The 22,966-nt window shown below is 31.2% G+C and overlaps 2 protein-coding genes and 1 long non-coding RNA gene across 3 annotated transcripts in view; 1 reads left to right on the top strand and 2 right to left on the bottom strand.

The window, feature by feature from the left end:
- Window positions 1-22,966, bottom strand: part of LOC106690446 (uncharacterized) — a 282,414-nt gene that overhangs the window by 4,440 nt on the left and 255,008 nt on the right. The window lies entirely within an intron of this gene.
- The window catches only part of LOC136797129 (uncharacterized), a 99,408-nt gene that overhangs the window by 11,675 nt on the left and 64,767 nt on the right, over window positions 1-22,966 (top strand). The gene's annotated exons all lie outside the window — the stretch shown is intronic.
- LOC106690448 (histidine-rich protein PFHRP-II) lies at window positions 7,085-9,750 on the bottom strand. The gene is made up of 3 exons (XM_014435893.1): window positions 9,695-9,750; window positions 8,450-8,565; window positions 7,085-8,365 (listed from the first exon to the last, which is right to left on the bottom strand). Exons 1-3 carry the CDS (start codon window positions 9,698-9,700, stop codon window positions 7,207-7,209), a joined length of 1,281 nt encoding a protein of 426 aa, XP_014291379.1. The 5' UTR covers window positions 9,701-9,750; the 3' UTR covers window positions 7,085-7,206.

Here is a 22,966-nt window from a genome sequence, read left to right as displayed (position 1 = left end):
AAAATAAATAATGAGAAAGTTATAAAATCATTTTTAGTTTTAGCCATTTGTAAAGTTGAGATATTTCAATATGAACTTTTATTTCTATTACTATTCAGAGTGGAAAAAATTAAGTACAAACGTCTTATTTATTTTTATTTTTCATCTGCTCCCTTAAACTATCAATTACCTGATAGGGCATTTATTGTTTGAATTTGTGTATCAGGAACAAAATTACTTTAAATAATGCACATATTATCTTTTAATTAGGAAAAACATTTTTCCTATTAAAAAATTCTGAGAAAAAGTTTATGAAGTAATTTCCCATCGGCATTTTAAATTCATATTTTAAAGCCGATGGTTTCTTAACCCAGTGAATCTAGATTTTCCGTAGTGATTGTTTTTTTAAAAAAAGTTTATTGCTTCCACTGTCCAAACTTATAACCAGAAATCAGCTTTTACAGATCTAGATGAAAATGTACTTTATAACACCTTTATATTCCTCCATCATGATGTTTTTAAGTGTTCTAACATTCATAAAGGGAGAAAAAAAAATAAACTATTTCTTTTTATTGTGTGCTAGAATTAAATTGATAATTTCTTGAGGCTAAAGTGAAACCAATGGGATTAAATATGCCTCAATATTCTGATGTTTCTGGTGGAGTATATTTTCCTGTTCAATATATATAATATATTAGGACTTTATCCTTTAAATTTTTTTTTTTTTTCCATTTTCTTATTTTCTTTTACTGCAATGTATTTTTAATATCCCAGAGCATCTCAATTTTCCTATGGTATTATGTATTACATATTATTTTAGGGTTGATATATACAGTATTAGTGAATGATTTGGTTTATCAAGCCTGATACTGTTTGAAAAGCTGTTGTAACAGGATTTTGGAAGCTGGATCATTAATGTATGTCTTCATAAATCCTATGATTTACTGAAGTTGTGGAGCTTAGACATGGTTCTCTATTCAGTTTCTATCCCATGTAATCCTATGCCATATTATGATTGATAAATAGGGCTTAATTATCATTTTTTTTATTAACAAGAACTATGATTGTGCAATCCTTTCTCTTCTGAACCCCATCAGATGAGTATAGATTTTATATAAAGATCTTTGCCTTTATTATCGATGTATTCAAACCCGATACTGCCATGTTTTCAGGAATTTTGACTATGGAATATTCCTTTTTGAAATAACTGTAGTGGTAAGCTATTCATCATTCAATCTTAGTAGTGAATATTTTGTCTATACCTTCTTTATAACTTCACCAATTTCTCGAGAATATCGTAAGTATTTTATGAAGTACCTTACTCCACTGCCACTTTTGTTTTATGAACAAATAGTGATTTGGCTCCAAAATGTCTAGGAGTCTCATATTCTGATGTTGGTAAAAAAAGTTTTTTACTGATTGCAATTATCACTGTACTGCTCCTCTTTTGTTGAATATTATATTACTGAATATTATAATTTGGTTGATTATTATATTAACGAATAACAATGGATAATATGAATGTGAATGATCTCATAAAATATTCAAAAGGTTCGAGTTTTTTTTTTCTAGAGTATCTAACTGTGGTGTAATCATGTTTTTCGAATCAGTTCATTACATTTATGCTAACTACTGCTTTACACATACTGCTGTTTTTCTGAGATGTTTCATCTCGGCTGCCATGAGTCTGCATACATACATATACAGGATTAATCTATACACCTTCAAGACCCTCCTCTACCCTATCTGTTTTTGATTTTTTATATTGAATTTGCATGTAACCTTTTCCTCCGCTTGACAAACCAAAAATAAGTATTTTTTTATGTATCACTTTTCTTTTTTTTTTTAACCAAATTTACAAAATAATGTACATTAAATGAATGTACAAATAGACTACCATATTTCTGCATTTATACCATATTTATGGAAGCATCATCCAAAAAAATCGAAACCGTATGTATTCATTATTTATATTAATAGAATATATGTCTGTTTCCTTGTGGAAGGCTGTTTTTTTAAGTATCGATTTAGCCTTTGATAGAAAAATGGTGTACGTGAAAAATGAAATTGTGAGATAATTAACATTTAAAGTGAAGTTTCATAGAGTTTCTCATAAGGAATAACTGCTTTATTTCTCTAAATCTACACGGAAAGTAAGCTGATATTTCTAACCAGTATCTTAGAAATTTTCCCAAAGTGAAAAATAAGATAAGGGACCACTTCAATGTCATTAAATTGTAGGTCAATTACATATATTGTAGAGATATTTGAATCTCCACAATAAGAATTCAGATACTAGTGTTTATGTCTATGAAGAAAGAAAAATTATTTGGTTTGGACATTATACTATTAAATATTTTTGAGTTGGTGATATAAAATAAGTTTTTTTTCTTGTATATTACAATTAAATATTTTAAAATCTAATTATGAGATTGAAAATTGAGAGAGCTTGATCGTTCTTTGATATATGTATTTTGTGAAACATTTGAAAATATAGGGTGTATGTCTTTAAAAGGATAGATTATAAATGGTTACATAGATTTAGGGGTTAATAAATATAGTTCAGAGGCCATGGCGGAATCTGGCCTGGGCTGATTGTGATTTCTTTTAAGGCGGACCCAATGAATGAATTTTAACTTTTCCATTCTAGCTAGGATAGTTAGGAAGGTATTCTGTACGAAAACCCATTCTTTCTGCCTTATTAGAAGTATATAAAGCAAGAGGGTGGCATTATCCTACTCTCCTTCTAATTAAAAGTGAAGCCAAGGCATGAAAGTTGACCACACCTCTGAAGCGTAGGTTTATGTCAACATAAATTGGGGTTTTTCACATTAATGTAAATTATCTGTAAAATTGTTCATTTAATCGCTAATGAAAATGAATGAAAGTGCTGTTTCCAAAAATCAGGTCCATTAACAATGAAAATCCATTTAGTCGTTCCTGAGAAATTCGTGGTTAGGTCCCTGTTCTATTGAAATTGACACATTTCAAAGTCGATAATAGGGATCCCATAATATATTTACAGTTATAAAATGTAGGTTATATAAGTAGTGGTTATTTTTTCCCCAAATCTCAAAAACAAAAATTAAAAAATTTAAATTTATGATTTACATATACACAAACATGCATAAAGACCTGCTCTGATTCCTTTTACTAGGTTATAGCTCTATTCTAAGGAATTTTGCTTTTTTTAAATTGTTTGTGCTTGTGAATGTATTGAGGATTTGCAAGTGTTGGGACACACTTGAGCAGTGAAGGTGATGTGCGATTCACTATTAAGTAGAGAAGAGAAGAATCTTTTCAGGAGACATGGGAGAAGAATATGTATATTTCTTATTTCAAATATTTACCTCCATGTTCTAAAGTTAAATGATTATTTTGTTGCTACTACAATATTTTTTTATGTTTAATTTTAAGAATAGTTTCCATTATCATGCAAAGGTAAAACAAAACCAACTTAATATTTCTATTAATTAATGCTTAAATGGGTACAGTGGTGCCCACTTATTACTATGCATTAATGTATATATGATTATATAAAATTGTTAATATCTAATGAGTTTACAATTTATCAATAAAGATTTCTACTGAAATGTTAGGTGACTTAAACTAATAGACTTAAAGTAAAAGAGGATTTCAATAAAAAAAAAAAGTTATAAAGAAGGAAGTTTTAGTGCATTAAATTGGATGTTCAGTATTATACTATATTATCATTAACCATTCAAATGTTATAGAAATTTAAACTTGTGTAAATGCTGAGATTTTTCATAAAAATTTAAATTTAGTACTTTTCATTACTCCATTTCTCTAACTCTAGGTATAAACTAATGTGTATATATACATAATATATACTAGCAAATTCTTTGTAGTTCTTCAAAATTAATATTGTTTAGTATTGAATATAATGGATCCATTTTGGGAGCTCCATCATTACCCCTACAGATATAAAATTCATTTTGTCAGCGGTTTTTTGACTTTTTTTAGTCCACAGAACAAAGGGAAAATAGTAGGCCAAAATGAACATAATTAGTATAGGGTACTTATGTAGAAAATGGGTGAGCATGAGTGCTCTGTGTGGTATCAATGAGAAATACTGCACTGATATGAGTAAATATATACAAAATCAGTGGTTGAAGAATGTTTTCAGTGAACAATTCTCACATACCTCAAATTCCCAAAACCACTTGCTGAAAAAGTTAATTAGTGAGGTTTTGTGCAAATATTCATTATAAATAATTATTTTTATATTAAAATAACTGAGGACCATGAAGATGATATTGATATTAGCATATTTAGATTAATTCAGAATGACAGGTTTCATAATGGAGCTGAAAGACCTTATAAACCAACTTAAAATGATATCTTAATGAGGTGTAGATAGTTGACTGTAGATTAATGCTTGAAGAAGTTTGTCGGGGGGTGCGGTCAGCAAAGAACAACATAAATAAACAAAACCATATTTATTTATTTTATGGCGATAAAATAAATAAACGGCATAAAATAAATAAATATGGTTTTGTTTATTTATGTTGTTCTTTGCTGACCGCACCCCCCGACAAACTTCTTCAAGTAAAATGATATCTCTTGATAAACTACAGAGTGATAATTGTACAATCGCTGACTGTTTTCAACACTTTATTGCATTGCAAAATATGTACGGAAGAAGTAATATTCTTGAGCTCAAGAGATTTATAGATTGTATAACAATAACATACTTATTACATTCAAAATATATGGATTTGGATTTATGACCTAAATATGAAGAAACTGGTAGAAACTGGATTTGACACCAGGTGGATCCCAGTTTTTTTTTATAACTGATTGTTTATTTTCATAAAAAATCAATCCATTTCCAAAAAAACTTTTTTGAGATAGAAATAATTGATAAATTATCTCTTGTTGGAATGGTGGCAAGGTGTATCAAGAAATAAGAAAATTAATAGCAACTGCCAGAATTTTAAAATTTATTAAAGCGTAGTTTATTTATCAACAAGCATTGAAAGAATTTTATCAAATTTTAGTTATATACAGAGTAATATATAAAATCATGAGATTGTACAGGAGATCAAAACTTGTGAATCTTACGCCAAATCTTAAAATTAAATAAAAACAAGAAACTGAAAATGATTGTGAATTTCAATTATGTCAGAACTAAAGGAAAGTACTTTGTTCTATTTTTTTAGCTACTATATTATTATAATGCTCCGTTCTGTAAATTGATATTGTTTGGGTGGCAACAAACCCTTTTGTAAATTAGCACTGAAAACACTGGTTATTTTTTTTGGGTCAATAAAGTTTAAAAACCTTTTTTTTATTTTGTCTCAACGATCAATATTTTTTATTTGGTACAGAATGGATGAAGTTGTCCATTGTGGACACAATCAAACTCACCCTGCTTGCTTGTGGTTATGTTCATGTATTTCTCTCACATACCACGATTTTTTTTGAATGCGACAGAAAAGGTAGATTACAAACTTGAAATTTAGATTCAGTGCCCCTAAAATGTATAAATAGTGAAGAAGCCAGTAGTTGGATTTTGTCCAGAGAGGGTCTTTAGCGCCAGAGGATCCTCCGATTCGTTTCACTTCCATAATCAATTAAAGAATAGATTAAATAATTTGTACTTTCTATTTTCATTAGTTAAATAAATATATTTATAAAGTTATTAGGTATTTAATCTGATACACATTGGTATACATTCTATTAGTCAGTTTCTCAAAGTACCTTTTTGCTTCAGATACTTTTGTTGGTCTTTCAGTAACGTCCAAGATTAAAAGATAATATAAGAAGACCTCCCTCTGGTGGATGGAGCGCTGTTTCGGATTTTCTTCGGTAATACCTGTATGATAGACTTATGCTATTTAAGTAAGAATAAAAACATTTTTCCTGATGTCTACTTCCTATTTCCTGGTAGTTCAATAATGCTGGATATCCTTTTCCGTTCAATTAGCCACACTAGTATTTATATCGCTGGCTTTATGTAATACCCCCCCCCCTTTCTGAACTTTGATCTTGATTAAATACTTGTCTTTGGCAGTTGGTCAACCGATTCAGCTCGGCTATTTCTAATTTGAGGCCATTTTTCTCGATCCTCACCATTCCATTGAGTCACCCGTTAGATGTAACTTCCCCTCAACTCACTCCGCAAGAGGCATTTCAAATCAGCACAGTGGTTAAAAAAAAACACAAAATAAAAAAAAATTCGGTCACGATTGATTAGTTCAAAGTATTATGTAATTTGCCGGCCTGTCGATTATTAGTGGAGTAGAAGGGGGTTATGCGTTCCCGATACAGGCAGTTACCGTGGTAAAGTGAAAACTTAATCGTTCTAATGGGTTTTGCTGTATAAAATGGTGAAACATTGGTCCCATGTTTCAGGTTATATATCATTTTTGCGAAACAGTTTTCCTTAAAAATTATAGTAGAACAAATAATTTAATCTACCCTATTCATCGATAACTTGCAGAAATATTTTGTAGGTCTTTGCTCAAATTGAAGTTCCTCGTATTATACATAATATAGTTGTCGCAACAAACTAACATCACTTACGAATTAAAAATAAAATCTGTAAACATTATTTTTCCTTGTAATAGAAAAAATACTATTGCTTAGAAACATACTATTTTCAAAGACATTAAATTAGTTTTTGGAGGAATATATTTGTAAATTGTTAGCATAAATTAGATTCAAAACTGAAACAAAATCCAAATCTAATTGTTCTTATTTGTGAGAAATTTTAATGCAGCATAGGCTTTACATTATTGAAAAACTCTTATTCTACAATTAATAGTGTAATACTTTTTTTTTTCGTACTCTTCATTAAAATAGAATTAGTACTTCATACATATATATAATACATGAAATTTATAGTTACAATTTAATACATATTTATTTATATTTCATGCATAATAGACGTATTTCTCATTTAATGGAATGTAGAAAATGATCTACGTTTTATAGTATACGTATTTCATTTATTTATTATCGCAGAAACATATGCAATATAATGCAAATATGTGTTAGATGTTATTAGGTACCAACTATATTAAATTATTTGAATCAGGGACGAAATAATGTGAAATAAATTTCAAAAAATAACATTCATATATTCAACAATTAACAAATATCTCAGTCAAATGTTAACAACATTTTTCGTGTGCATTGTACATATTTCGTGAAATGTGCATCTTTGCACACTAGAGGTAACTTAAACTATGACTCTTTGGTTTATTCTTCATTGGCAGCTGGTTGAGCGGGCTCCTTCTTGTCGGCCTCCTCCTGATTCTTGTCGGCTCGCTCCATAGCGTCGTAGGATGCGAAATCGTCCGCAGGAAAGTCTGCTACCTCATCACCGACATGAACTCCAACGTCATCAGCGTGCATTTCGTCGTGATGGCCGCCTTCTGAATGATGAGTATCGTGGTGATGACCACCGCCTCCATGATTGTGTCCATGATCGAAGTGACCATGGTGTTTGTGACCATGACCATGATGTCCATGATGTTTGTGATGATGCCCATGATGTCCACCGTGTTTGTGGTGATGTCCATGGTGGCCGTCGTGTTTGTGGTGGTGTCCATGATGACCGTGGTGTTTGTGTCCATGATGGTGGTCTCCATGATGCTTGTGTCCATGACCGAAGTGGCCGTGGTGTTTGTGTCCGTGTCCATGATGACCGTGATGTTTGTGACCGTGTCCGAAATGACCATCGTGTTTGTGCCCGTGTCCGAAATGACCATCGTGTTTGTGTCCATGTTCATGGTGACCACTGTGTTTATGTCCATGTCCATGGTGACCGTGATGTTTGTGTCCATGTCCAAAGTCACCATGATGTTTGTGCCCATGTCCATGATGACCATGATGCTTGTGCCCATGACCGAAGTGACCATCGTGTTTATGACCATGCCCATGATGTCCATGATGCTTATGCCCATGTCCGAAGTCACCGTGATGCTTGTGTCCGTGTTCGGCATGTCCATGGTGTTTGTGATGATGTCCATGGTGACCACTGTGTTTGTGTCCATGTCCATGGTGACCGTGGTGTTTGTGTCCATGGCCGAAGTGACCATGATGCTTGTGCCCATGCCCATGATGACCGTGATGCTTGTGACCATGACCGAAATGCCCATCATGCTTATGACCGTGCCCATGGTGTCCATGATGCTTATGTTTGTGGCCGTGGTGTCCATCATGTTTGTGTTTGTGTTCCGCGTGACCATGATGTTTGTGTACATGATCGACATGGCCGGAATGGATGTGATGGTGAGTCACAGCCTCGGCACCAGTCAGATCATTAATGGGCTCTGCACCCTTTTCATCTAAAACGGGGACTAGGCTGATAGCGACCTTCGTAGCATCAGCAGCTGGCTCTACGGCTATTAAATTCCTATAACAACGAGAAAATAAATACAATGTACTCTTTGGTTTTAGAATAATAAGTTACGATGGAATGAAATTTTAATGAACGTACTCAGATGCTGCAGGTACTAAATCAGCTGCCGCAAGGTTGTGGATAATCTCCTCCACCGGGACCACCTCAGCCACTGCTCCGCTGAGGAAGAGCAGTATTGCTGTCCAAATTATCGTCTGGATTCAAAATGAAATACCATTTTAGACATTATGGGGCTATTAAAGCGAAAATTCCCAATTAAATCGAGGAAAGCGAAAATGTACCCCAAAAATATGATATATCATTGGTGTGTCCCACTTAGCAATAATTATTAATTTAATTAATCCGCCTTTTAAAGAAAAATGTTTAAGACATTATCAATGGACAGAGAAACAATGCGAATTTCACTTGATTTTTGTCACAAGTTTTTTTCACAGACTGAATTCAAAGAATAAATTGTAAGAAACAAAAAGGTCTTTGGTTCATTTGTTAAAATTAAAGTACAGAATTTTTTTCCTTTTTAATTTTTACGACCAAATAACAAAAGAATGTCGGAAATTAAATCTATACATTAGCTAATATGCAAAAAAAAAATCTTCGCGATGGATTTATCTCCGATCATGAAAAGGAGCGTGACATTTCCCGTTGGCACTGAAAGTGGAAAATATTAGCCAAAAAAAAAATCCATTTGCAACCACAGTTTTTCATTCAGTGATCTGTTGAGGCCAATTTCTCGACACGATGGATATCATTCAAGGCGTATATTTTCGAGATATAGCTGAATGGATTGAAATCTATAATTAGGAAATTTATTGTTGTTATGGTTTTCACTTTGCATCGTCAATGCACGTCGTTTTCAGCATTAATTCCTAGTCCATATTCTGAGAGTATTTATAGGATTTCACTATTTTTTAATATTATTAGCTAAAAGAAATTCAATGGTCCACATTTTTGAACGTTCGCGTTTATAACCGCATTCATTTGACAATGAAATCTACTTTTTGAAATAGAAAAAAAATAGGAAATTGTAAATTTTGAATGATTTTTTACTTTATTTCTTCTTTCCACAGTTAGTTATTTTAACAATAAAGACAAAGTTTTTGTTAAAAAAATTAAATAAATAAGTGTCGTAAATTAACGGTTTACATTAAATTGACCATTGTTCATATACTTAGGTACTTAACTGTACCGAAATTTTGGAATCGCTCCACCCTTTTATCTATGTGTGCATCCTTCTTGCAGGTTCTGTATCAACTTCAACCGAACTAAATATCCCGAGCTTTCCTCCTAGTACGTCCTTCCCGAGACTGTGATCCCACTACTTACCGTCATGTCGCTGTAGATTGCTGGAGGTGGTTGTCACTATTCCATGGATGGTGTTGAGCACTGAACTGCCTCCTCAGCCTGAGGACGCAGTATATAAAGCCTGCCCGGGGGCGGGGGTTGGTTTCACCCCCGGGGACGGCTCCCCTCTCGCCCTCTCTCTCGCACTCCTCTTTCGGTTTATGTCATTGTCTCAAGGTGGGGGCTGCGACAATCGTCGTCACTTGCCCAATAACATTTTCTCAAGATTTCGGAATTTCCCAAAGTTCGCAAGAAGACATTATCAGGTCATACTTAACTGTAAAGTTACGGCGTGGTTGTCTTAAGTATCATAAAACCTGACATATCTCTATGTTTTGATATTAGGAGAAATTAGTTTTTGCATGATACTGTAGAAACATTCATCAATCTCAGAATTTAGATTGAAATTTGATAGATTTTTTGATTGATTGAGTTATATGAGTGAGTGACTGAATGAGCTTCTGTTTCTCAATTACATATGAATTCAACTTGAAAACAGAACAATCAAAATTATAGATTTGTTATAGTAATATTTGGAATTATCTTTTGATAATGACATGGGCTAAATTTGCCAGGCTTTTTTACTACATAAACGGTTTCAATAAAAATGTGAGTATTGTTAACTAATATATTGTTTATATTATAAATTTCCACTCCCCTTTGATACTCTAATTATTAATACTTTTTTATCTTATTATGAATTCATATGTGCAATTGAAGAAGGGTAGTCAGTTTTTCTTTATCTGAGGATACATATGATTAAACCCTTTTATAGTGCCTTAAATCTATCTACATTCAAATTGTAAACTGTGAATTTAAAAATCGTCCTTTCCGAATTCAGGTGCTGAACTTTATTTGATATAGGAATTATTACAAGAAAAATTTAAAAAAAAAAGGTAATAATATTCAAGGATAAATCCTTCCTGGAATATTATTTGATCAATAATTTAATCGATAACAAGTAACGATGAACTGTTTGATGCACGAAGGTTGTTCCCAATAGGGTTGAACAAGACAAATTCCCTAAACAGTAAATCTTTTTAGGAAACTCTCATTACATTATAAAGAAATATGGTAATCAATATTCCATAAAATTAAAAAAATTATTTAATAATTCATAGTAGATACTTGAAAAATCATCAATTATTTTGAAAGTGTCGATTCAACTTCAAATTCCATGCTCTCCATATAAGAATAGTCGTATTGCTTGATCTGCGGGATATAAATAGACAATAAAATAGACAATAATGTTTCGCTGATGCAGTAGATGAAGGAATTGTAAATAAAAAATTAGATGACATTTCTACATTCAGAAATATCTAAGGCTCTTTTGATGCATCAAGTACATAAACATTCAAAAAGGTTCTGCAGTAACTTTATATGCCTTAGTTCTTCGAAATAGTTTTGCTTTCGTGATATTACTAGTAACATAAAATGAATTTGTGATAAAAGTTTTCCTTATTTATCAAAACATTTTTTCTTTCATTTATATATTAAATGATAGCTCTAAAAAAATAGTTGCTTCTTTTACATATTACAGTTATAGATAATATTTTCTGATAACTTCAGCAGATGAGATCCTTGAAATAGTTGTCACTCAAATGATTGCCGTGATTCGCTTGTAGTATTTATTTTTAGTTAAATAGTATTTCAAATAACTACCACGAGTAAAGTAAAGCTGCATCCTCTACTATTTTTTTTCATTTGATTTACAAATATCATTTAAAGTCGCTTTCGTATAGGATAGACCAAGTTCTATAGCTAAACATGGACTGTTCTTATATTGTTTTGATACCAAAATTGGTGTACTGGTTTACTTTAAAAATGTATAGATTGCGTTCAGACATTTATTAATGATTTTTTTTTTCAATTACATGCATATTTACTTTGAGTAAAGTGTCTAGAAAAAACTAGCAATCAATAGTTGAGAAAGCTGATACATAACCGGGGCACTAAGGTGGTGTAAAGAATAATTTCATTATTTCAAGAATTATATTCATCATATTTCATATTTAAACATTATCATTTAAGTGATAGCTTAAAATAATTTATATGATAGTCATTCATAGAAAATGAATTAAGAAACTTGTAATATACAAAGTTTTATTTTGGGTTATCTACAAGAGTATCCATAAGAGATTTGTCAAATGTGCATGTTTGACCTTGAGTTTGTTTTAGTGATGCAGGTTCTAATTTTTGTGTACATTTATGGTGAGTATACTTACTTATCAGTGGTACATAGCTAATTGCCAAAACATTCAAATTCAAAGTAAGTTTTATATTTTGAAATAAAAACTTCTAGATGCTGCTTTACCAATTGTGTGTATCACAATCTCATAGGGGGAGATCATAAAACTGAAAAAAAATCCTTCCTGTCCGGACCCGCCCCACTAAGTCCCCGGGAAGCGACGGTTCTATATAATTTTTGAAATATTTACTGAAAACAGGAAGATGAGACTTAAGATAATTAAATTGATCAATGTTTATAAAGCGCCTGAGGTTGGAAAACGGTATTAACCCCGCCACTCCCTCCCTCTTATATTTAAGTATGTTACAACAAACCATTAAAGAAAAAATCCTAGCCCAATGTTACCACGTTGTTATCGTTTTCTGGTGTTATTTTGTGTTTTCGGTGGCTGAGATTAAAAGCCCTAATGATGTAGCTATCGAAAATGAAAAAAATGTTAGAAATTTTCTTAGTACTAACATATCAAATTTATTTATAAAGTTAATTTCTCAAGTATGTTGTCACTACAAAAGCAACATGGTTGAGAAGCTAGTGACATACTCGTATAATTGACTAAACACAGACATTACGGAATGAAAATGTAAATGTAGTTACAAAACGTTGTGAGGTGCAGAATGGCGAGCTCCGAAAAAAAATTCAAGTTCTCTTCCTAAAGGAACATCTAAAAACAAAAATGTCAATATTCAAATATATTAAAGATAAGGCCTTTTCAAAATAAGTGATTCAATTCAATTTACAAGTAAATTTAAAAGTCTGGTGCAGGACGCGCATCAAATAACTTTCACATACGACTCTACTCAATAACCCACAATTCCACACAAAGTTGGAGATTTAAGTAATTTGTATGGAACTGTAGGCTCGTGTTCAAGTTGTTATTTTTGTAATTTACGAAAAAATAAATAAACTTAAACCACTGAGATGGCCAAAATTATAAACAAAATTTAGTAAGAATTATAAATTTTGTTCCCGCCAAAAAATACATCAGTTTAACAAAAGAAGTCGTAATGCAATAGGGAAAGATCATGTATTTGGTCTCTTTTATTCATTCTTAAAATTATTTAATATTTTCTATTTATCTATTGTTTATTATTGCTAACGATGAGAACTGTTTATTTGTTCTTCAAATAAACAAAATCGAAGTACTTTAAAGGAAGATTTTTTAAAATTAATTATTTAAGTCCTGTCAGACTGTTTCAAAGGGGATAAGACCTGTATGATATTAAAGAGCATTTAATTCTATACCGGTTCTCCCCGTTCAATATAGTTAGGACCGTTTTTGAGAACTATTAAAGAGCATTTAATTCTACATAAACTTGGCAAGTTTTATATTATATGACAGTCAGGCTGTAAAAAATATTTATTTATATAAATGGTAATGTTAGTCTAGGTAACATGTTTGAGCTAAATAAGATATTTATGGGCTTGTATCTTGGTTTTCAACCCAATTCTCTATACTCTTTTGAACTCATTGAAATTGATTGGATGCTTAGCTTAAACAAGGAATAATTGTACATATGTATCAAAATTAACTTAAAAAGAAAATGAGTATCTCCTGTTTTGGAAATCCCAATTTGATAAGTTTGGTAAGGATGACCTCTAATGTTTTCAAAATCACACTATCACAGTAATATACCAGTTACGTAGTTTTGAAAAAGTTAAACCGTCACAAATTCCATATCGGATTTTACTCGACTAGCTATTGTGTACCTGTGCAATACAAAGGCCATATATTTTAGTATATAGCGATTGCTACAGTGTTGCAGAAAATAAAAACACGTAGAGGTATTTTTGTACCTGCCGCCGCGTTAGATCGGTTATGACATTCTTTAACTTCGTATATAGTTTACGAAACAAGACCTTAATTACATAAAATTTATTCAGCAATGGATAAATAATACGATTAACTATAACTATTAACTTTGATTTGATATTTTTATTATAATTATCTCTTGGGTTTCAGTTATAAGTAGATGTCGAAAGTTGCTCATAGGGATGTTAGAGAAATATAAATATTTAAAAAAAAATATATCTATAATTGTACTGATAGTTTTTAACAATATATCAGTATATGGGCAGTAATATTGCGTGATTATGATCACCGTTGGTCTAGTAACAGACAATTATAATCAGAATACCTTGATCCATACATTAATTTTATTGACAAAAATATGGAGTGGGGTGAGGAGAGCTGACATGTCAATCTCACAAGAGGAGATAATAGATAATAACACAAATAAAAGGATATCCTTCCCCACCGGACCCGCCCCGCTAAGAAGCTAATATTTAAAAAAATAAATAAAATACTATTTCTTTAGGACGGTGAGAGTATATAATGGAAAATATCGGTAGGACAGAATTTTTTTCTTCTTCAGTATTAGATTTATAATACCGATGTTAGGTTTACGATATCAATATTTTGTGGTCCATATTATCGTTTACACATTTTCATGTGTATTCAATTCATTTAAAATAATTAATTATTTTATTCAAATTTTGTGGAATGTTCATGAATACATTATATTGGTAATAAAATAAGCAAATCTTATTCTAATTATACCGTAAAACTTAAATATATATAATAATTTTTAACTACATAAAATAGTTAAGTATAAATATAGAATTTATTTTTTATTGATATTCACAATTCATATACATAAATCCAGTAAATTTGATTTTAGTTTGTAATGGAATGATACAAGCATGTAGAGAAACTACCCATTGATAGATAGAACTCTAATGACGTTTTTACATTAGCAGTTCGCGTGGCCTTCTTCTTTTCAGGCGCCTGGGAGGAGGAATAGAAGATGAAACAAGGTTAGAAACTAGTGGATTTGGGTGGTTAGTGAGTTTATAATGGAAGGATTGATAGGTTCGTGATAGATTGGTTACATATGGGACATTATGGATGATTTTATTTATGACATAGTAAGGAGCATTGAGGATTTTGAATTGCAAGGATTGGATACGAGAGGAATTCGAAGGTTTAGTGGAGCCCCAAGTTCAACTTCAAAAATGTAACTGGACAAATGTCCAGAAAAATGTAATAGAAAAATAGAACGTCCTAAAATTAATAAATAAATTAAAGATTCCCATAATATCGAATGATAATATAAAAAACAATAGACTTGATTGGTTAATTGATAACCAAACGCATAATAACGATCTATATAATTGATGCGCTTTAGAAATATAGGAATTTATATAAAATAAAAAGTATTGTGGAAAATAAAACCACCCTAAAAATGAATTACCATTATAGTCCAGGCAGCAAAGTACCAAAAAGGGACCTTGGTCGAAGGTTTAGAATTTTTGTTTTGTTTTAGGGGGGTTGTTATTTGTGAATTTCATCTTTTTGACCTCCATTTTTCCGTGAAAAAATATTTTTTTAGATTATTAACAATAATTTAAATAATTAATCTTTTATAGTTTTTTTCTCCGATAGGATGAAAACCATAGATTGTTTATCAACATCAACATGCACTGAAAGGTAGAGTTAATTTTTTTATGATAAATCTATTATGATTTTTGGCAGTGACATCGATTAGTAGCACCCATATAAAGAGTTGGGTAAAAAGTAATTTCAATTACTAATTACAGTAAAATATATCTGGGATTACTTTGATTCCATTAGTAATTGTAATTTTGGACCATTATTATAATTACACTGGTTCATCAAGTGGTTGAAATTACTAATCAGAATTTTAATTCCATTTTCTTTATTCAAATTACAGTGATTGGAAAGCAATTGTAATTCCTTTTTGCCAAATTCTGCTTTTAAATAGTTTAGTAAGGTTCAGTCAAATAAGGATCTGGAAGTGATCTTGGTGTAAAGTTCTGATAATTTGGTCATTTATGATTTTTGCGCATTGTGGTTGCGGATCACGTTCAAATTTGTAGCCTGGAATTATTTGGGTCTGATTACGAATTTCGACTACGTAACCTTAATATTTCCTGCTAACACCTCTTTCTGATCTTCTTTTGGCGGGACAACATTTCTTCTTATAATTTTACTCGCACTCAATCCAGATTGAAGAGGTTGAAGAAAAAAATTGTTAAGGTGCAAATTAAGGGTAATTTACTCTTTTTTAATTTAGTATAAAATGAGCGTTATAATTTATTCGAATAAGGCATTGTTTTCAAGTTAAAAGCAGAAAAGGGAGAAAAAAGTATATTTTTGCTACTTTTTTTCTACTTTCGGAATAACAACGTAGTAACTAAATTAAAATTCGTGATCACCACCCTAAAAACATAAATGAGAAAATTTTCAAAAATTTGCAAAAGATGTACGGAATTAAGTCTTTCTTAGTATAATGTAGGTTGATGTTAATAAAGAACAATGCATCGTTTTCATGCTTATCACAATTTTTAGACTATATGTGAGGAAAAATCGGAGGTCACAAAGTTGAAATTCTTGAACTTCTTACATGTAATGCAATACATGGAATGCAATGACAAGGAATCAGTTAGTCTATTTTAAATTACTGTTTCCCTAGCTTAAGCTTTTAGCAAAGTATTAAGGACAACAGTGCTAGTGATGCTTCTTAAATGAAGTAGAAGACAAAAACTTTATTCAAAAACAACAGAGATGTGCTGGTCAACTTCTTTGGGTGCAAGCTACACAGAATACTTATTCAAATCAAATCGGACATTTTTTTTTTCAATCTTACAACATGTAGGCATAACAAGTAAACAATGTACAATAATAGTATACGAAGTGTTTTTTCGTCGGTTTGGTTCTTTTATCTTTTTCATTATTTTTTTCTTCGTTCTATACTTTATTTATTTTTTGTTAATCTGTTTTTTTTCTTTTTGTTTTTCTTATTTTCTCTTTCAACCAAATGTAACTTTCCTCTTTTTTCCCTTTTTCCTTATTTTTTCTCTTTTTAACATAAATAAAATACCTAAAATACAAAATACAACTAATATTCATTTTAAATAAATGAGAATATAAACACGTAATATATATATATATATATAATTAATAAAAATAACTAACACATAGATTTCAAAAAGTAACAAATATTTGTAAAAAGAAAAAATATATATAAAATATATATACATACGACGAAATAGTGAAAGAAATATACTGTCAATGTTTTTCTTATTTTTATTTTTAATTTAACAATTAGATAATGAATTTTTATATTACCCAAGGATTCTCGGGAATCGAAAAAATTAGCTGTTAGAAACCTCTAATCTTAAATATTCCTTTTTAATTCTAATACTCATGCTAGATTCATTAAGTCGTCTATTTTTCAAGAAATTCTGGTCAATTATCGTTTTTGTATTTAGTTATTTTTATTATTTATAAGCAAATTTTATTTTAAGGCCTTTCGGAGAAAAAATACTTTTCAGAAGAGATCTATTCGAAATCATGAATAAATAAAATATGTAAAACATGTATAAATAGAATTTATATTTATATTTTTATAAATTTACATATTTACATGAATGGCAAAGGCAGACGTAATTTCAGACAAGAGTAAATTGAATAAAGCTGAAGTATACTGGGCTGTACGAAATAAAATGGCATAAATGCCCCCTTTGGCGTACGAAAAAAAAAAATTAAAACTATTTGGAATTACCTGCTCGATAAGGACGAATATTATGATGAGTTAAACGGCAAAGTAAAACTTATTTTGGTATCAGGAAAGGAACTAGTAAAAATAAAAATAAATATGAAATGTATTTAGGGTGATTGTAAATTTGTTAAAATTTAAATGCAAAATTATTTCATCAATTTTAATTAGTAAACTACGTTTCAGCTAGTATGTCATCCTCAGGAACAAAATTTCAGTAGCACATACTCACAGACACAAACTACCAAGACATAGGAGGTTATCTACCTCTACTATAGTAGTAAGTTAGTAAGTTTCTCTGAGTGGATGCTCGAATGTGCTGCTGAAATTTTTATTCTTGGTGATGGTATATTTGCCGAAATGTATACATTTTGTTTATTAATTAAAAACAGTAATATAAGTTTGCCTTTAAATTTTAGAAAATAATCATTTATCATCAAACGCTTGTTAAAAAGTCCTACATAAAGGCAGATCTGTTCAAGATGAATAAATTATAATAATTTAGGTATAGTTTATCAAGGAATAATCAATATCATATATCTTTTCCTTTTAACATTGGTTATTATAGAATGCTAGTGTTTCTTTTTTAGAAGAAGTAATATGATTTCACAATGGAAAAGACGGGTAAACCATGTGACACTTGTGTTAGTGGAAATACCCGTTATTCCATTTTAAGTACTTCACGCTTATTAGGTGCTTCACTAAAAATCAAGGAAGGTGTAAATGGTTTATAAAAATTAGCATAGAAGTGATTATGCAATCAAAATTTGAAGAAGTAGTGTTGGTGAAGACGCATAAATTTGCGAATTGGGCAATTATGTATTATCTATCAATATGAAATATATATAGGAGAGCGGGCAAGTGCGAAATATATATATGAGTGGTAAGGCACCGTGTTACTAAATCCAAGGATCCGGGCTCCACTGATAGTTATTTATTATTTTACTGTAGCCCCTTGTAGGGGGTTCCCTTAACTGAGGAAAATCTGGGGGTTGAGCGTTGTTCTGTCTACATCACCTCCCTGCACCACAACTTGTCTAGTAACAGTACTTTTTACTAAGTACTATATCCCTGACCGTTAATTTGTTGTAACGGTAATATATATTAAGAATAATAGAAAACAAAATCCTAATCGATCGACTAATGACCCTACCGTCCGATGGCTAATGAATCTGCACCAATTTACCAGCCTTGCCAAACAGTATTAACTCTTAATTATATCATTGAAGAGTGTCCTAAGTACATAAGAGAAACAACCAAATTTGAAGTTTCTCGCTCTCTTATAAACATTAGCTGAGGGAAAAATCTCCACGAAATTATAAATTTGATTTTAAAAAACAGTAATCTACCGCCTAATATGAAGTGTTACTTAAGTTTTAAATAATAGTAAGAAATGATAACCATTTGTATTTTTTAGTTTTTTTAATATAAAATCCTGTTTTATTGTTTGTCATTATGGAAAACAACAAAATAATGTTGTTTAAAATGCACTTTTAACATTCAACATCCCCATAAAAGTGCTTTAAGTATCAAATGGGTGGAGAAATATGTCTTTCTATAACATTGTCTAGACCAGAAGTCTTTATTTTTTTTTATCGCGGCACTTTTTCTTTACTTACAGCATCCTTATCGGGCTAAAAATATATATACAAATGTCGCCAAAATTATCCTTAGAGCTGTTGAGTATGCAAGAAAATAAACAGTACAAAGTAAATACCAGGTTCAGTAAATTCAGTGCAGTGTATTTACTATTTTAGTTTAATTTTTTTTCAGAAATTTAAATTCGCTTATGACACCTCTTGCATACACTTAGAGAACCCCCTCTATGGGCCCGCTTCTGTAGACCAGTAGAGGTGAACCTCTTTTGGATGTAGCAGGGAAATGGCGGAACGCCTATATTAGCATTTCTTACAAATAAAGTGAAGAGAACAAAGCATATTTTGTAATATAATTCTTTTGTTATACAATGTACAAATTCTTTTTTTAAAAATGTTTGGATTAATTCAAAAATTAATTCTTAAATTATTTTACGGTATCACCAGAAGAGGCTCGCAGAACTCAAACATTCCGCGGAAACCCGGACGGGAACCAATGGTCCTTTCAGAGTTTTACGAAATACTCTAAGATATTCCTCAGGCGTACGAACATGTTTCAGTTATGAGCCTCGCATATAAAGTTTCACAAATGTTAAGGAAAAATTTAGTCAAAGAGAAAAGACTAATCTGAATCAGTTTGGATCGTAGTTTAGAGTCCTTTAAATCATAAAAATTGATCTTCAAATTATTTATCCATTACAGTTAATCAATAATATACTCTACGACTACTGTTCAATACTTACTCATAATTAATTTCAATTTTAGATTGATTTTTCCTTTGGAAGTTTAAAATTAATTCGAAATTGTAATTCGTGTATGAAACAGAAAAAAAATATTCATTGAAACTGCAATGTTTTCACTATTAGGATATATTTTACTTTTCATCGCCTGCATAAAAACCCCCTTAGTGAGTCTGCGGGTCGTCTAGCTGCTTTCGCCGCCCCCTCACAATCCTGTGCGGCTTTAATGCAATTCTGCACACTTAGCAGATTTCTAGCCTCACTCACGCCACCGTCCCTCAGTCTTCTGACTGGGGCCTCAAGGACCATAAATGCTTCTTTAACCTTCCGAAAGGTTCTTCCAACGATATCAACGTCATTGGCACTGGCCAGGATATGGACAGACTAGCTGAAGTAGTAATTGTATTGTATTGTCTATTGGCCGGATTCCATTACTATGTTTTCCAGTGCACGATTAAAGAGAAAGAGCACCAAAGGATCTCTCTGACAACCCTATTCTTGAAACAAACGACTCTGTAGATCCTTTTTGGACAAACTCCGTATAGTCAGCGCACATTGTCAGTTGTGACAGAGGCAGACAACTTTTCTCGGGATGTATAGTTTCTCTATAGCCTTGTATGGCGCTAGTCTTTTATAAGCTGCTTTGAAATCTTCCAACAGGTGGCTTATACGTATCGGATATCCTTTACCTTTTTCAACAAAAAAGGACCAATCCGAATCAGTTTGGACCATAGAACTCTGAATTATGAAATTTGCCTTAGAGAAAATATTTGATCGGAAATGGATATTCCTCTGCGAATGTCGCCTAGATAAGCCCATAGCTTCTGCCTCTGACACAGAATATTCAACAGGATCTGTACATTTATATCTTTCACACTCTATTTGGCTTTGAGAACCATTTTTATACCAAATAATGGACATTACTTCCTTTTCCCTACTGTCCATTATTCTTGAGCTCTTCACCACCCGACTTTAAGACCCCAATGTGTTAGAAATCCAAAAAGTTAAAATAAATCAATAAGCAAGCGCGCAAACACAAAATCGATTTTTTTTTTCATTTAAGCATCTCAAAAACATTTCAAGAGACCCCAATATGTTAAAAACCCGAAAAGTTAAAATGAATCGTTATGGAGTCGTGTGATCATTAAATCGATTTTCGTTATCATTTTCAGCACCTCCTCACACATACTTATATTGAAACCAGTATATTAGAAAACTGAAATGTTAAAATAAATCGATAAGCAAGCAAGCGATCATGAAATCGATTTAATTTTCATTTTCAACAATAATTTTATTCTTAAATCAAAAACAAAAACCTCTAAATTATTAGACCAGTATTATAAAAAATGTGGTGTATTAAGCCTTTGCTTTTGATGACATTTTCAGGGATTCTGTGGTCTATGTACCTAGTTGTGCACATTTTACTTTAAAACATTTCGCTGATTTCTCTGTTTTAAAAAACAGACAGTTCGATTGAGCTCGAATTCGATGGGAATTCGATTGAACTAGCTTAATTTAACTAGCAAAATTGTTATAACGGGCAATACGAGTTTTGGTGCAACTGTTACGTCTATTTCCGTACATAAGAGTAGTAATGTAAGCCTATATTACACCGTTGCAAAGTCAAAGATTTTAGAAAAATTAATAATAATTCATTTTAAATTTTCTTAATTCTGACATATGATAATGTTTATCTTTTCTCTGGTCAATTGATTTATTTCAGAGCTTCTATGAATGTAGAAACGAAATGAAAATTTTAACTTTTCGGATTTCTAATATATTGGGGACCCTTAATATGTTTTCGATGTTGTTGAAAATGAAAAAAAAAATCGATCACCTGCTTGCGTATCGATTTATTTTAACTTTTCGACTTTCTAATATATTGGGGTCCCTTAATATGTTTTCGGTGTTGTTGAAAATGAAAAAAAAAAATCGATTACCTGCTTGTGTATCGATTTATTTTAAATTTTCGGATTTCTAATATATTGGGGTCCCTTAATATGTTTTCGGAGGTGCTGAGAATGAAAATAAAATAGATTTCATCATCGCATCTTTTACTTTTAATTTTCTTTGTTTGAAATAATTTATCATTTCACATTATTGTTAGTTGTGAAAATGGGTGAATATAAACTATGAAAGGATTTGATAATTAAGTTAAAGAGATAAAAGGAAAAAAATATTTCTTCCAGGTCAAAAATATAGAGTCGTAATATAGACGTATTTTACGTCGTTAGATAGCTCATTAATAGTTTTAATAATATTCATTTCGTTGACATAACTCCAGTAAATCCTTCATAGTATTTTCAATATTTCTTTATTTATTAATTCTATGATAGTTTAGCTTTGGAGCATACATTTGAAGTATCTTTAATATTTTTATATTTCTGCCATACTTGTTCTAAAGAAAAATGTTAAAATTTTACATCCAGAAATATTATTAAAAGTACTTTTCTGAAAATTGGAGTTGGTTCATTTCAAAAATTAATACAGGAATGCATTGCCGCAGTGAATAAAATAAAAATATCTTTTCTGAAACGAGCAATGATTAATTTCAACTCCATTTATGCGTACTATTTTATGTAAGTTGTATTATGCGCGCACCGCACCAAACGTTTTTAACATATCTATAATATTTTCAACAGAATATGATGAAAGTTTTTATAAATGAAATAGGGAGATTGCGACAGAAAAATGTTCAACTAGTGACCTGTTAGGTTAATTCAATTTAAAGGTTCGAAAATCATGTGAAATACTTACGGTTTTTTGTTGTTGTTTTTTATCATTAATTTCAACCGTGAAAATTCTTTCAAGCTTGAAATTTTCACGGCGGGATACGTCCCGCGGTTTTTACTTTGTTTACAAGCGGTCAGGTAAGTGCATTGTATAAATACATATTGTCCATTGTAGGATAAAGTAATTATTCCAGTTGCGGAGCAGAGTGGCCGCACGCTTACATAATGGGACCAGTGCGCACCAGACTGGGTCCGCCGGGTGGGAGCAGAACGGCACTGGCAGGGCAAGATATTTATTTAAGTTCTAGTTGTCGCATTAGCAGTCAATATATATATATATATATATCGTAATTTGAATAT

The sequence above is a fragment of the Halyomorpha halys genome, unplaced genomic scaffold (genome assembly GCF_000696795.3).
Source record: "Halyomorpha halys isolate HHAL.00 unplaced genomic scaffold, Hhal_1.1 Scaffold1721.1, whole genome shotgun sequence".
NCBI classification, from domain to species: domain Eukaryota; kingdom Metazoa; phylum Arthropoda; class Insecta; order Hemiptera; family Pentatomidae; genus Halyomorpha; species Halyomorpha halys.
Note: the sequence above shows the minus strand (reverse complement) of the source record. Positions and strands in the feature narration are given on the sequence as shown.

Excerpts from the sequence above, each read along its gene's own strand:
- LOC106690448 (XM_014435893.1), bottom strand. Across the intron at positions 8,366-8,449 it reads TTAGTACCTGCAGCATCTGA|GAATTTAATAGCCGTAGAGC; the intron begins GTACGTTCATTA and ends TCGTTGTTATAG.